At 44.4% G+C, this 13,416-nt stretch overlaps 2 protein-coding genes across 3 annotated transcripts in view; one reads left to right on the top strand and one right to left on the bottom strand.

Moving 5' to 3' along the window:
• st3gal5 (ST3 beta-galactoside alpha-2,3-sialyltransferase 5) overlaps positions 1 to 13,416 on the bottom strand; it is a 57,478-nt gene that overhangs the window by 39,355 nt on the left and 4,707 nt on the right. For both annotated transcript variants that reach the window (XM_061979567.2, XM_061979566.1), the window contains exon 2: positions 8,057 to 8,137. In XM_061979567.2, the coding sequence (XP_061835551.1) occupies positions 8,057 to 8,088 (32 nt within the window). In that variant the 5' untranslated portion in view covers positions 8,089 to 8,137. The remainder of the gene's footprint in view (positions 1 to 8,056; positions 8,138 to 13,416) is intronic.
• On the top strand, positions 1,582 to 7,800 carry LOC133618822 (uncharacterized). The gene is made up of 2 exons (XM_061979563.2): positions 1,582 to 6,922; positions 7,492 to 7,800. Exon 1 carries the CDS (start codon positions 1,582 to 1,584, stop codon positions 6,688 to 6,690), a length of 5,109 nt encoding a protein of 1,702 aa, XP_061835547.2. The 3' UTR covers positions 6,691 to 6,922; positions 7,492 to 7,800.

Genomic DNA, 13,416 nt, shown 5'->3' on the forward strand with positions numbered 1-13,416 from the left:
GTTCAGTTAAATGTTGGGATGATGTTATTTGAATGTTTGGTTTGAGGCTATCCTGTAGCGTGTATGGCAGGGCTTACTGTTATTTACTGGTGAAGCTAATGTGTACTAAATGCCAATTATTACCGATATATGCTATGTTGTGTATCTTTGATATATTATTGCATTAAGGTCATATGTACTATTACTACGTAGGCTATGGTATTCTATACTAATTGGTTATGATGTTCTAATCTGTTTACTGCAGAACCACCAATACTTGCCAGTGTTGTACCATTCAGCCAATCCAATGTAACCTGCCATACCTGTCAACCTGCCTACTAAACAAGTAAACTGCCCTATGCCAAACGAACTGTCCTGTCCATTGTGTCCTGACCGACACCCCAGGGGCGAATGAGACTACCTTTATAGAACCATACAGTCCTTTATAACTCTCCACAACATTGTGGTCCTTCGAGCCGGATAGCTTCATTTACCCCTGGACAGTATGGACTTCGAAGGATTAGGAGCACGGCCTAGGCGTCAGACACGCCCACCAATCCGCTTTGATGATTACCAACTCAGCAACATCAGGCAAAGACACAGACATGGGCAGGAAGAAGAATGGTTATCCCATGATAAGGAAAGTACAGCCAATGCAACCCCCCCCATACTCTACCCCCGCTCCCTACTCCCATCAGCTTAGGCGGGATGCTGCTTGTCATGAAGAGGACCCGTACGAACCAGAGTGGCAGAGGTACAGGTCAGACACCCAGCTAGCCCACCTACAGCATGCAGAGAGACCAGGGAGGAGACGACCCTAGAACCAAACCCCCTCCATCATTCACCTCAGGAACTCGCTCTAAGAGATGAAGTCAGTCAAATACTGAGAGAAAGCGCCATGCTACAGCAGTCACAGCTGACCGTGCAAGCGGATGTGGCTGCATTAGGTCAAGTTCATAACGAAATTAGAAGACTGACTAACACAGTAATCAACCTTCAGCAAGGTACCCCACGACCCGCCAGTCAACTCAAACCCCAGTCTGTATATACCGAGGATAAGGAGGATTGGCCTGAACCCCCTCCACCATGGCCAAACACAGCGGCTCTGGAACGTCCGTCAGGTCAACCAGTCCTGGACCGACTAGATCAGATGATGGTCGAGCTACAGCTGATAAGGAGCCAGACCTTGTCAGCTAGCCACCGCAAGGTATCACCAGCGAAGGTTGGCAATAAACCACAGTACCTTCAAACCCGACAGCTAAGCAGCGAGCCTTGTCCCCCCTACATGGCTCACACCTACACCAGTCCTACACGCTCTCAGAGGAACCTACCTACATGGCACGCTATCCACCGCAACAGTTGCCACACCACTCCCAGCGTGCTGTTCAGCGCCCACACCAGAGACCTGCGTACCACACCACTACAATGCGGCAGCACCAACCACCGGCTCAGGCCCCTCCCACCAGGTCTATGCCCCACATTGCAGAATATGCATCACAGCAGCTGCTGAATCAGTACCAGCCACACTATGCACAAGTACAGTATCTCCCTCGTGTAACTCCATCCTATGCAACCACTTATACGTCTAGCCAGCCTGGGTACATGCCAGTGGCCACACAAGCAGCCCCGTGGATGCAGAGACAGGACCAGCAAACCCCTCCGCCACCACGCTATGAATCAGCAGCTGCAGCTGCTGAACAGACCTACAGAGGCCCACGCCCGACCATACCAAATTTCAGTCACTACGACCCATGTGAGTTTGCCCGTTTGAAAATAGCTCTGGAGAACCTCCTGCCTACAGAAGGGACTGAAATGTTCAAGTACCAGATTCTGGTAGACCATCTGAGGCTTGAAGAGGCAAAATTGATAGCAGATTCCTATCTCAACTCCCCCACTCCCTACACTGACACCATGTCAGCCCTCAATGAAAAATTCGGCCAGCCCCACCAGATAGCCCTCAGGAAGATAGCCAGTGTGCTAGACTCACCTGATGTTCGCCGTGGAGACACCGCAGCCTTTGGGCGGTTTGCCCTCCATGTTCAGTCCTTGGTCGGACTACTTAAGTCTTTGGGCACTGACGGTGAAGCGGAGCTTCGCTGTGGATCTCACGTGGTGAGACTGTTAAGCAAACTACCCGCAGAGCAACGGGCAGACTTCCGTCGAACCACCTTTAACAACCCCGGAACTGTTCCCACCCTGTGCGATCTAGCCCAGTGGCTCCAGCATGAATCCTGGTGTCAGGATTTCGATGGACAGACACTCATAAGAGCAAAGGAAAACCAAGTGTCCCGGTACGAGGGTCCCCAGGGACGGCGACCTGTCACCGTCCTCCATGGATCAAAGGACTCGGAAGAAAATGATGGACCTACTAGAGCCTCAGAGGGAAAGAAGAGGAGAGCTAAGCCCTATTGCCCTTTCTGCGAGAGCGATGAACACTTCCTCAGCCAGTGTACAGAAGTCACAAAGCTAAACAAAGAAACTCTCACTGAGTGGATAAAGGCCAACAAAAGGTGCTGGCGCTGTGCACGGCCTCACCAAGCCGCTCAGTGTGACTTAAAGAAGCCCTGTGGCCTATGCCAAGGGAAACATCTGCAGGTCCTTCACGACGTAAATGATCGACCACCAAGACCAACAAGCAAGGAGGAGAGCTGCCTGGTGAGCTCCGCCACTGAGGTTCTGTACATCGACCGTCCTTCAGTCCACAATAGGGTCTTACTGAAGGTCGTCAGAGTGCTTCTTCGTCACGGGAATCGCACTATAACCACCTATGCCATCTTGGATGATGGGTCCGAAAGGACCATGCTCCTGCCAGCAGCTGCCCGAGAACTTGGCCTACAAGGCACACCTGAGGACCTGCCCCTGAGAACCATCAGACAGGAGGTCCAGACCCTCCGTGGCTCTGCGGTATCCTTCCACATCTCTCCTGCTGCTGAGCCAAAGACCAGCTTCATAGTCTCCAGAGCCTTCACTTCAGGTCGCCTAGGCGAACAGTCATACCCGATGGACCGACTCCAGAAGAGGTACACCCACCTGGTCGGTTTACCAATTAAGCCCTTCCACAGTGCCAGACCCCTAGTACTCATCGGCTCCGACCACCCACACCTGATCACCGCTATCGAGCCAATCCGACTGGGCCTGTCAGGTGGGCCTGCTGCAGTCCGGACCAGGCTAGGCTGGACTCTTCAGGGCCCAGCAAGATTCTCCCAGCACCCCCTACACGCACAGCAGTGCCTAGTGACATCAGTTCACCCTCCAGCTTCAGAACTATTCAAGCACGTCGAAAGGCTTTGGCAGCTCGACACTCTTCCATATAAAAGTGAGAAGATTGTAACCAGGTCGAGACAAGACCGAGCAGCAGTAGCCCTGCTAGAAGATAAGACCACCCGCGTGGAGGTAGCAGGAGTCTTACGCTATGCCACCCCACTGCTGCGCAGGCGAGACATGCCTCTCCTTCATGCCCCCAAAGAAGCAGTCATGCCGAGTCTGCGGAGCACAGAACGGCGGCTAGCTAAAGACTCAGAACGTGCCAAGGCTTACAGCGCAGAGATCCAGAAGCTGGTGGATGCAGGCTCTGTCACTAAGTTAACCCCCGAAGAAGTCAACCAAGACGGAGAAGAGTGGTACATTCCTCACCACATGGTGAGTCACAACAACAAGAACAGAATCGTCTTCAATTGCTCCTATCAGTACAGGGGCCAGAGTCTGAACGATTCCCTACTGCCAGGACCCACCCTTGGAGCATCACTCCTGGGAGTTCTATTGCGCTTCCGGGAACATGCAGTCGCCTTAAGCGCAGACATTAAAGGGATGTTCCATCAAGTCCGTCTCCTTCCTGAAGACCGTCCTCTCTTGCGGTTCGTGTGGCGCGACTTGACCAGAGATGAAACCCCAGCAGTGTTCGAGTGGCAAGTTCTACCATTTGGCACAACCTGTAGTCCATGCTGCGCCACGTTTGCTCTACAGCTCCATGTAGCCAACCATAGCCAGCCGGGAGATGATGTGAGCCTCTCTATAGAGAGGTCCTTCTATGTTGACAATCTCCTACAGAGTCTGCCCAAACCTGAGGATGCCAGAGAGTTGGTGGACAGACTTCGGGGACTCCTTGCAGCTGGTGGGTTTGACCTACGCCAGTGGGCTATCAACGTGCCAAACGTCGTGGGACACCTACCCAAAGAAGCCAGGTCCGACACCCTCGAGCTCTGGCTCGCACAAGATCGAACAGACTCTCCTGAATCCACTCTGGGACTCAGCTGGCACTGTCAAACCGACACCATGGGCTACAAGCATAGACCCATAGAGTACGGAGTCCCAACAATGCGGAACATCTACAGGGTTTTGGCCAGTCAGTATGACCCCTTAGGGTTTATCTTACCATACATCACTCGAGCCAAGATGCTGGTCAGACGCCTCTGGGAGAAAAACAGAGACTGGGATGATCCTCTCCTGCCCCAAGACCTCTTACAAGCGTGGAAGGACTGGGAGAAAGAACTACAATTCCTATCTCAAGTCACCTTGCCACAAGCTTATATAACAGTCGAAGCGGATGAGTCAAGCGTCACCCGCCAAGTCCATGTGTTCTGTGATGCATCGGAACAGGCTTATGGCTCGGTGGCGTATCTGAGAACGATGGACTGCCGAGGCCAAGTCCATCTGTCCTTCCTACTCGCCAGGTCCAGAGTTGCTCCCAAGCGACTACTCTCCATACCCAGACTGGAGCTGTGTGGAGCGGTCACAGGAGCTCAACTGGCTAAACTCCTAGAGAAAGAGCTCACGCTGAAGATCGATCAGACTATCCTGTGGACAGACTCTACAACAGTGCTGGCATGGCTGCAGTCAGAGTCCTGTCGCTTCAAGATTTTTGTTGGTACCAGAGTGGCCGAAATACAGGACCTCACGAGTCCCGCCACCTGGCGATACATATATTCAGCGAGGAACCCAGCTGACGACATCACCAGGGGCAAGACTCTACAGGACCTGACCATGCCGAACAGGTGGAGCCAGGGCCCCCCATTCCTCCTTCAGCCTCCAGCTGAGTGGCCTGTCAAGCCCAACGTCGAACAGGAAGGCGATGCCTCCGAGCTACGACAGTCTACTTTCTGCGGCATCACCTTAACAACACCTAGTACGCCAGACGCAGAGGTGAAACAGTATGATACCTGGAAGGAGCTGCTAGTAGCTACAGTGCAGGAGTTACATGGGGCGGCAGGTAGTTACACTGCCGAAGACTATCGCAATGCTGAGACCCTCATATTAAAACAGGCGCAGTGCGAGAGCTTCCCAGAGGAGTTGCGGCTCTTGAAAGCAGGAAAGCCCGTACCATCCGTCAGCAGACTGCTCACCCTGTCACCGGAGATGAATGAAGAGGAAGGACTAATCCGTGTCGGTGGCAGACTACGACGTGCCGTAGACATCGAGCAGACAACGCTGCACCCTATTGTGTTAGACCCTGGGCACCCCTCTACCAAACTCCTCATCCAAGATTTCGACAGTCGCTTGCACCATCCCGGGCCAGAGAGGGTGTTTGCTGAGATGCGGCGCTCATTCTGGATCCTGCGCGGCCGTGAAGCGATTCGCCGTTACCAACACACCTGCACAGACTGTCGACGTTGGAAAGCCAGACCTTCTGTTCCAAAGATGGCAGATCTACCGCCCGCCCGCCTGCGGTTCTTCAAGCCCGCCTTCTTCTCGACGGGGATGGACTGTTTCGGGCCGTTTCAAGTCAAAGTAGGAAGGCGTACTGAGAAGAGGTGGGGTATAATTTTCAAGTGTCTCACCACCAGGGGTGTGCACTTAGACCTTCTGACCACCATCGATGCAGACTCCTTCTTGATGGCTCTCAGGCGATTTATCGCTCGTCGAGGAACACCAGCCGAGCTGCTCTGCGACTGTGGGACCAACTTCAAAGGAGGAGAAAGAGAACTGAGGGAGGCATTCTCTGCCCTGTCACCAGACCTGCAGCAGCAACTCGCCAAGCAGAAAATTGACTTCCACTTCAACCCCCCTGCAGCACCTCATTTTGGAGGAGCATGGGAAAGGGAAATCCGCTCCGTAAAGACCGCCTTGTACACCACAGTGGGAACTCAGTCAGTCTCAGAAGAAGTGCTGCGGACCGTGCTACTGGAGGTAGAGGGGATTCTTAACTCAAAGCCATTGAGGTACGTCTCCTCCAGCATCACAGATCTCGATCCTGTGACCCCCAATAGTTTGTTGATGGGGCGGCCAGACGGGTCCTTGCCCCAGATCGTATACCCAGAGACTGAGTTACTGAGCCGCCGTCGATGGAGGCATTCACAGGTGCTGGCAGATCGCTTCTGGTCCAGTTTCTTGAGAAATTATCTGCCAAGCCTCCAGACTCGTCAGAAATGGCACTCTACGCCAGCTGACCTCGCAGAAGGCTCAGTAGTGATGTTGGTGGATCCCCAGCTTCCACGGGCCTTGTGGCCCATCGGTCATGTCACTAAGGTCCACCCTAGTAATGACGGCCACATCCGTTCAGCGGACGTAAGGATCAGAGACCGTGAATACACCATACCAGTTGCCAGGCTGGTTGTCCTGCCAGCCCTTCCACCCGACGAGGAAGAGAACAGCTCTACTGCCACCATCGCCCCTTCGTTAGACACTAATAACCTTGTCACCTTTCTATGGAGCGAATGTACACCGTACATTCGGGGGCGGCTGTTAGAAAGGTTCCCAAACTCTGTGCTACCTTAAGAGACTATTATGAGCCGTCCACCTTAAGAGACTATTATGAGCCGTCCACCTTAAGAGACTATTATGAGCCGTCCACCTTAAGAGCGCAAGGCATTGTGGGCGCGCCCATTCATTCTACCCACAGCAGAGCACAGAGCGGTGAATGCACGTCATTTACATTTGCTGCTTGTATATATACAGTATATATAAAACGTGTAATATTGTACAGCACTGCGGTGCGTCACTGACGAATGTAAGTTCATTATATAGTTAAGCATTCTAATGTACACGTTTAATTGCCTGTTTGACTTCTCTGCATTTGTTTGTTTCCGACGCCAGTTGAAAGTAATCTATTACTTACGTCGAAGTTGTTTGGCGCGCAGCGTGCCTTGTTTACAGCGTCTAGACAATGTATTTCATGTACCAGTTCTTTATCTCTTTAAAGAGAGCATTTGCGGACACATATCCCTTTGTACATGTAAACAAGCACCTTATCCTGCACGGCAGGTCACAAGCACCACGTTTATGTGCCTTCTGTAGCGTGCATTGACACCTTGTGGTCTAGTTAAGACATTTAAGTTCAGTTAAATGTTGGGATGATTTTATTTGAATGTTTGGTTTGAGGCTATCCTGTAGCGTGTATGGCAGGGCTTACTGTTATTTACTGGTGAAGCTAATGTGTACTAAATGCCAATTATTACCGATATATGCTATGTTGTGTATCTATGATATATTATTGCATTAAGGTCATATGTACTATTACTACGTAGGCTATGGTATTCTATACTAATTGGTTATGATGTTCTAATCTGTTTACTGCAGAACCACCAATACTTGCCAGTGTTGTACCATTCAGCCAATCCAATGTAACCTGCCATACCTGTCAACCTGCCTACTAAACAAGTAAACTGCCCTATGCCAAACGAACTGTCCTGTCCATTGTGTCCTGACCGACACCCCAGGGGCGAATGAGACTACCTTTATAGAACCATACAGTCCTTTATAACTCTCCACAACACATGTGTTCTTGTCTTTCATAATGATTGTGAACAATAAGCAAAAAAAAAGTGGAGTTCCCCTTTAAGTATTTTTGTCCACAGCAGAATTCGAACCAGAACCCTCTGGTTACTAAATCACCTCAATGTATGTAACTGTCAATAAAATAGCAGAAGACCTGCTACAAAAACACATTTTTCACCCACCAACTACTTTGGAAACTTTTAGGTTAGATATATCTTATCCTGGCTGGCTTTGGCATGAAGAAATGTCCCTTCTCTTTTGGTAGCCAGTCATCCACAACGTACGCAACCACAGAATTGTACCAATCGGTGGCACAATACTAGGTGTGAAACAATGCCGTGTGATGGGGTGCATGCCATTTACTTACCTGTGTGACAGCCAGCGTTTTCTAAGCTTCATGTTCCCTGCATTGGTACGATCTCTGATGAAGCCTTAAAATGATCTTGTCCTGGACATCGCAGAAGGAAATTAAAATGAGGGCTTGACACTTGTTTTGCCCTCAAATTTCATCTTCAATCTTGCTCAAAACTAGCAAACATTCCATTTTTGAAGGATTTTTTTAAAAATAGAGTAATATTCCAGTTTTGTACAACCAACTTTTTGTATAATTCGATTTTCCAACAAGATCTTCCATATCGTCCCTTATTATACAATCAAACTGTCACAAACTGCTCGGTTTACCAGTGTATCATACCATAGAATAGAGTGCCCAAATACAAATCCCATGTGTTTTCATAATTTTTGTTAAATATGATGGCAAAAATGTCATGATCTGTTAGGGCAGGACCACCAGGATGCACAGAGGCGACTTGCAGGAAGAAGTGTCCTAAATCATGCTCAAAAAGCTAATTCACAAGCAAACTACACACAAAACAAAGACTAAGATACGGGGCAAAAGCATCAAGAGCTACAACGGAAAACACCGAACGCACACTTAGAATAAGAACTCAGAGGGGACAGGCCTTTTCTGTTTCGAGTCCCAAACTCTTTGAAGAGCTCCCTGTTCATGTGAGACATGTCTTTTCTGACCACATTTAAGAACCATCTTAAAACCCACTTTTACTCATTAGCGTTTAACCCAGTATGACACTTTATGACACACTACTACACTACACTACACTACTACTACACTACACTACACACTACTACACTACACTTTATGACACTCTCTGTATTTGAACTGCCTTTGACTCATTGTTTTGAAATATTTTTTTAATCTGAACTTTTAATAAAAATATATTTTACCTTTGTTTTAAATTATGTTTTAGTCTGTCTTATGCCTTTGCTTTTCTACTTTTCTTTATTTTTTTACCTGTTTGTGGTGTACAGCCCATTGTTTTTCAACTGTGGTTGATGTTAAAAGTCTTTATAAATAAAGTTATGATATGGTATGATACCATAATGAACTCTCCTGATTAGCGATTACAAACATCTGCACACTGCAGCTTCCTCAGACAGGATTCCGGGAATGCAATAAAAACAGAAAAAGATGTAGCAAAATAAGAGCACGTAACCAGAACAAAAAGAAAGTTGCAAGTGCCAGCACTTTGATAAAGAAGGTAAGAAACAATATTGAATTATAGAAATAAGTCGCCACAAAGTACCAAAGTAAAATCCCCCACCTGCTTTAATCTCCACCCCATTGCCGTCTACGCCAGCAAGAGTCTTCAATAAAAGTGATGCTATATGTTCATTTATATGTATTTGACACTGGAATCTGCATGTAAAACTATTTTAACAATATGAAATCATTTTTGGAACAATTTAAAGAACCTTTCAAAATTATCGCTGTATCAGAGACATGGATGGATCCAAAAAAAGGAATGGACTTTGGACTAGAAGGATATGAACTCAATTATATTAATAGAGTAAATAAGAATGGAGGCGGAGTTGCTGTATATGTGATGAAGGACTTCCATTACAAGGTGGTAAAAAACATGTCACTGGCTATTGACAATGTTTTAGAGTGTATAACCATTGAGATATGTCATGAAAGAAGTAGAAATGTATTGATCAGTTGTATATATAGGGCACCCAACTCAAGTATTGAAGGGTTTGAAGACTGGATTAAGGGAACTTTCAATGGAATCAGTCAAAAAGTACTTTTTTTATGTGGAGACTTCAACATTGATCTCTTGAACCCCAACAAGCAAAAGTCCATTAATGATTTCACAGATACAATGTATAGTATGAGTTTGTATCCCCAAATCACAAGGCCAACCAGAATTGCAAGTCACAGTGCTACACTTATTGACAATATCTTCACTAATGTCTTTGAAAATAACACAACAAGTGGACTGTTAACAACCGACATCAGCGACCATCTGCCAGTCTTTACTATTTATGATGGGAACTACAGGAAGAAGAATATTGACAAAAAGACATTTCAAAGACTATGCACAGAGGAAGGAATGATTTCCTTCAGGAATGATCTGAGGAAACAAATTTGGGACAACGTATATAATGAAGATGATGTAGATGATGCATATGGGAATTTTGTTAACACCTTTCTTACACTCTATGATAAACATTGCCCATGGAAAGAACGTAGTAAGAAGCAAAAGAAAAACAACCAACCATGGATGACAAAAGGACTGAAAAATGCTTGTCACAAAAAAAACACATTGTATCGAATATTTATAACACAGAGATCTATAGAGGCAGAAAATAAGTATAAGAAATATAAAAACAAACTAATTGGTATACTACGAACATGTAAGAAGGAATACTACAGTCAATTATTAAACAAGAACAAAAACAACATGAGAGCAACATGGGGCATCCTAAATAGCATAATTAAAAATGGTGCTAAGAAAGATTACCCCCAGTACTTTCTAGATGGAAATACAAAAAATGACAATATGAACCAAATAGCGGAACGTTTCAATGATTATTTTGTTAATATCGGAAAAAATCTGGATCAAAGAATTCCAAATGCAGATGATGGGTCAGTTGAGGCCTTGAGTGAGCTCATAGACAGAAATCCCAATTCCATGTTTCTTAAAAGTGTAACAAAAGAAGAAATAATCAAAATTGTAAAAAATTGTAAATCCAAGACCTCAACCGACTGTCATGGAATAGATATGGTAACGATAAAAAAGGTTATACAAGACATTTCAGAACCTCTGACATATATCACCAATGTATCATTTTTAACCGGTAAATTCCCTGATATAATGAAAATTGCAAAAGTCGTACCAATTTATAAGAATGGAGACGTACACCAGTTTACTAACTACAGACCAGTTTCATTACTTCCACAATTCTCCAAAATCTTGGAAAAATTATTCAATAGTCGATTAGATTTATTTATTAACAAAAGTGGGACGCTTGTGGAGAACCAATATGGATTCCGAGCAAATATCTCAACATCAATAGCACTAACCAAAATAACAGAGGAAATTACCAATGCAATAGATGGTAAAGAATGTGCGGCCGCAGTATTCATGGTCTTAACAAAAGCATTTGACACAATTAATCATGATATTTTAATACGAAAATTAGAACGATATGGCATCAGAGGTTTGGTATTGAATTGGGTAAGAAGTTATTTAACCAACAGGAAGCAATATGTAAATATGGGTGAAAATATGTCAACACGGCTAGATATATCCTGTGGTGTACCCCAGGGGTCAATACTGGGACCAAGATTGTTCAATCTTTATATAAACGACATTTGTAAGGTTACGAAGGACTTAAAGTTGGTTTTATTTGCAGACGACACAACTGCTTTCTGTTCAGGAGAGAGCACACAGAAGATAATACAAATAATAACAGAAGAAATGAACAAATTAAAAAGATGGTTTGACAAAAACAGACTATCTTTGAATCTCAGTAAAACTAAAATAATGCTATTTGGTAATAGTAGAAAAGAGCATCATACACAAATACAAATAGACGAAGTAGACATAGAAAGGGTAAAAGAAACTAGATTTTTGGGAGTATTAATAGATGATCAAATGAACTGGAAATCTCATATACAAAACATACAACATAAGGTGGCAAAAAACATTTCAATAATGAATAAAGCAAAATATGTCTTGGGCCAAAAATCACTGCATATTCTCTACTGCTCGCTAGTGTTACCATATCTGAGTTATTGTGCAGAAATATGGGGAAATAACTACAAATGTGCGCTACATTCGCTAACCGTGTTACAAAAAAGATCAGTTAGAATAATACATAATGTTGGATATAGAGAACACACAAACCCTTTATTTATTAAGTCAGAAATATTAAAGTTTGGTGATTTGGTAAAATTGCAAACAACTAAAATGATGTACAAAGCAAACTATAACCTGCTACCAAAGAATGTACAACAATTCTTCTCAACTAAAGAGGAGAAATATAACCTTAGAGGAAAAAATAATTTAAAACATTTATATGCACGTACAACACTTAGAACTTTTAGCATATCAGTATGTGGAATTAAATTATGGAATGGATTAAGTAAAGAAGTTAAAAATTGTACTGATATGATCCAGTTTAAGAGGTTGTTCAAAATAATAGTGCTTACAGAGTACAAAAAAGAAGAATTATGAGAAATACTTTCAACCTTATTGAAAATAAAGTTGAAAGTATCTCAGTAGGTTAATAATGACTGAATTAATTAATTAATTACATATTACAAAACTGTTGTATACTAATTCATAGATGTTATTTTATTATATAAAAGGTCAGTAAATTATTCTATATATTTGTAAACGCTTGAAGTGAGAAAGGGGTAGGATTAAATAAGCTTTGCTTCTTCCTACTCCTTTTCGGGCATGATGTAGAATGAAATGATATGAAATTGTGTGATGTATTGTGATGTAAGTGTGTTCATGTTCGAAATAAACTAAAGAAAGAAAGAAAAGAGTTATTCTCTTCAAAAAGGGTTTTGTGTTTATATTTTTGGTCGTTTGGAATCAATCAATTTAATTTACATGATTTCTTATGGCAAAAAATTGCTATAGCTTGCGGACGATACTTTCTTCGTCTGACATTTTGGAAATAATTACAAAGACAATTGTAATACTGTATTCCATACAATAAATAGTAATGGAAATGGCTTTGGTGTTGATTAGACTCTTGAGTGTGTCAAAGATTAGCACCTAAATCGATTTGATAGCATGAATATTTAATATGTAGTGCTCAACACTATCTCAGGACACCTTTGTGGCCTTAAATGCCTCATTGACTTCAATTGAAAATAATTGTTTTTAACCGTGCTCCAATTACAGTATAAAACCTATATTTTTAAAGAGAATTAGTGATAGAGTGGCCGTGCCAGCAATCGGAGGGTTGCTGGGGTTCAATCCCCACCTTCTACCATCCTAGTCACGTCCGTTGTGTCCTTGGGCAAGACACTTCACCCCTTGCTCCTGATGGCTGCTGGTTAGCGCCTTGCATGGCAGCTCCCGCCATCAGTGTGTGAATGTGTGTGTGAATGGGTGAATGTGGAAATACTGTCAAAGCGCTTTGAGTACCTTGAAGGTAGAAAAGCGCTATACAAGTATAACCCATTTATATTTGATATTTTTACTTTATTCAACCAGAACAGCTGCTTATCATTTTAAAGCTTGGAGTGTCTTGAAACAATTTTTCACTTTTAATACAATGACCTTATTGGAGCCTTGAGTATTGGCCGATACCAGAACAAAAGTTCCAAGGTCCACAGTGGTAGAATTTCAATATGCCGATGATAATGCAATAGCAGCCCAAAGTGCAGAAGATTTGCAAGTAATA

Source organism: Nerophis lumbriciformis, linkage group LG19 (genome assembly GCF_033978685.3).
Source record: "Nerophis lumbriciformis linkage group LG19, RoL_Nlum_v2.1, whole genome shotgun sequence".
NCBI classification, from domain to species: domain Eukaryota; kingdom Metazoa; phylum Chordata; class Actinopteri; order Syngnathiformes; family Syngnathidae; genus Nerophis; species Nerophis lumbriciformis.

What these genes read in the sequence shown, in the direction of transcription:
- LOC133618822 (XM_061979563.2), top strand. Translation starts at nt 1,582, where the DNA reads ATGCCAGTGGCCACACAAGCAGCCCCGTGGATGCAGAGACAGGACCAG.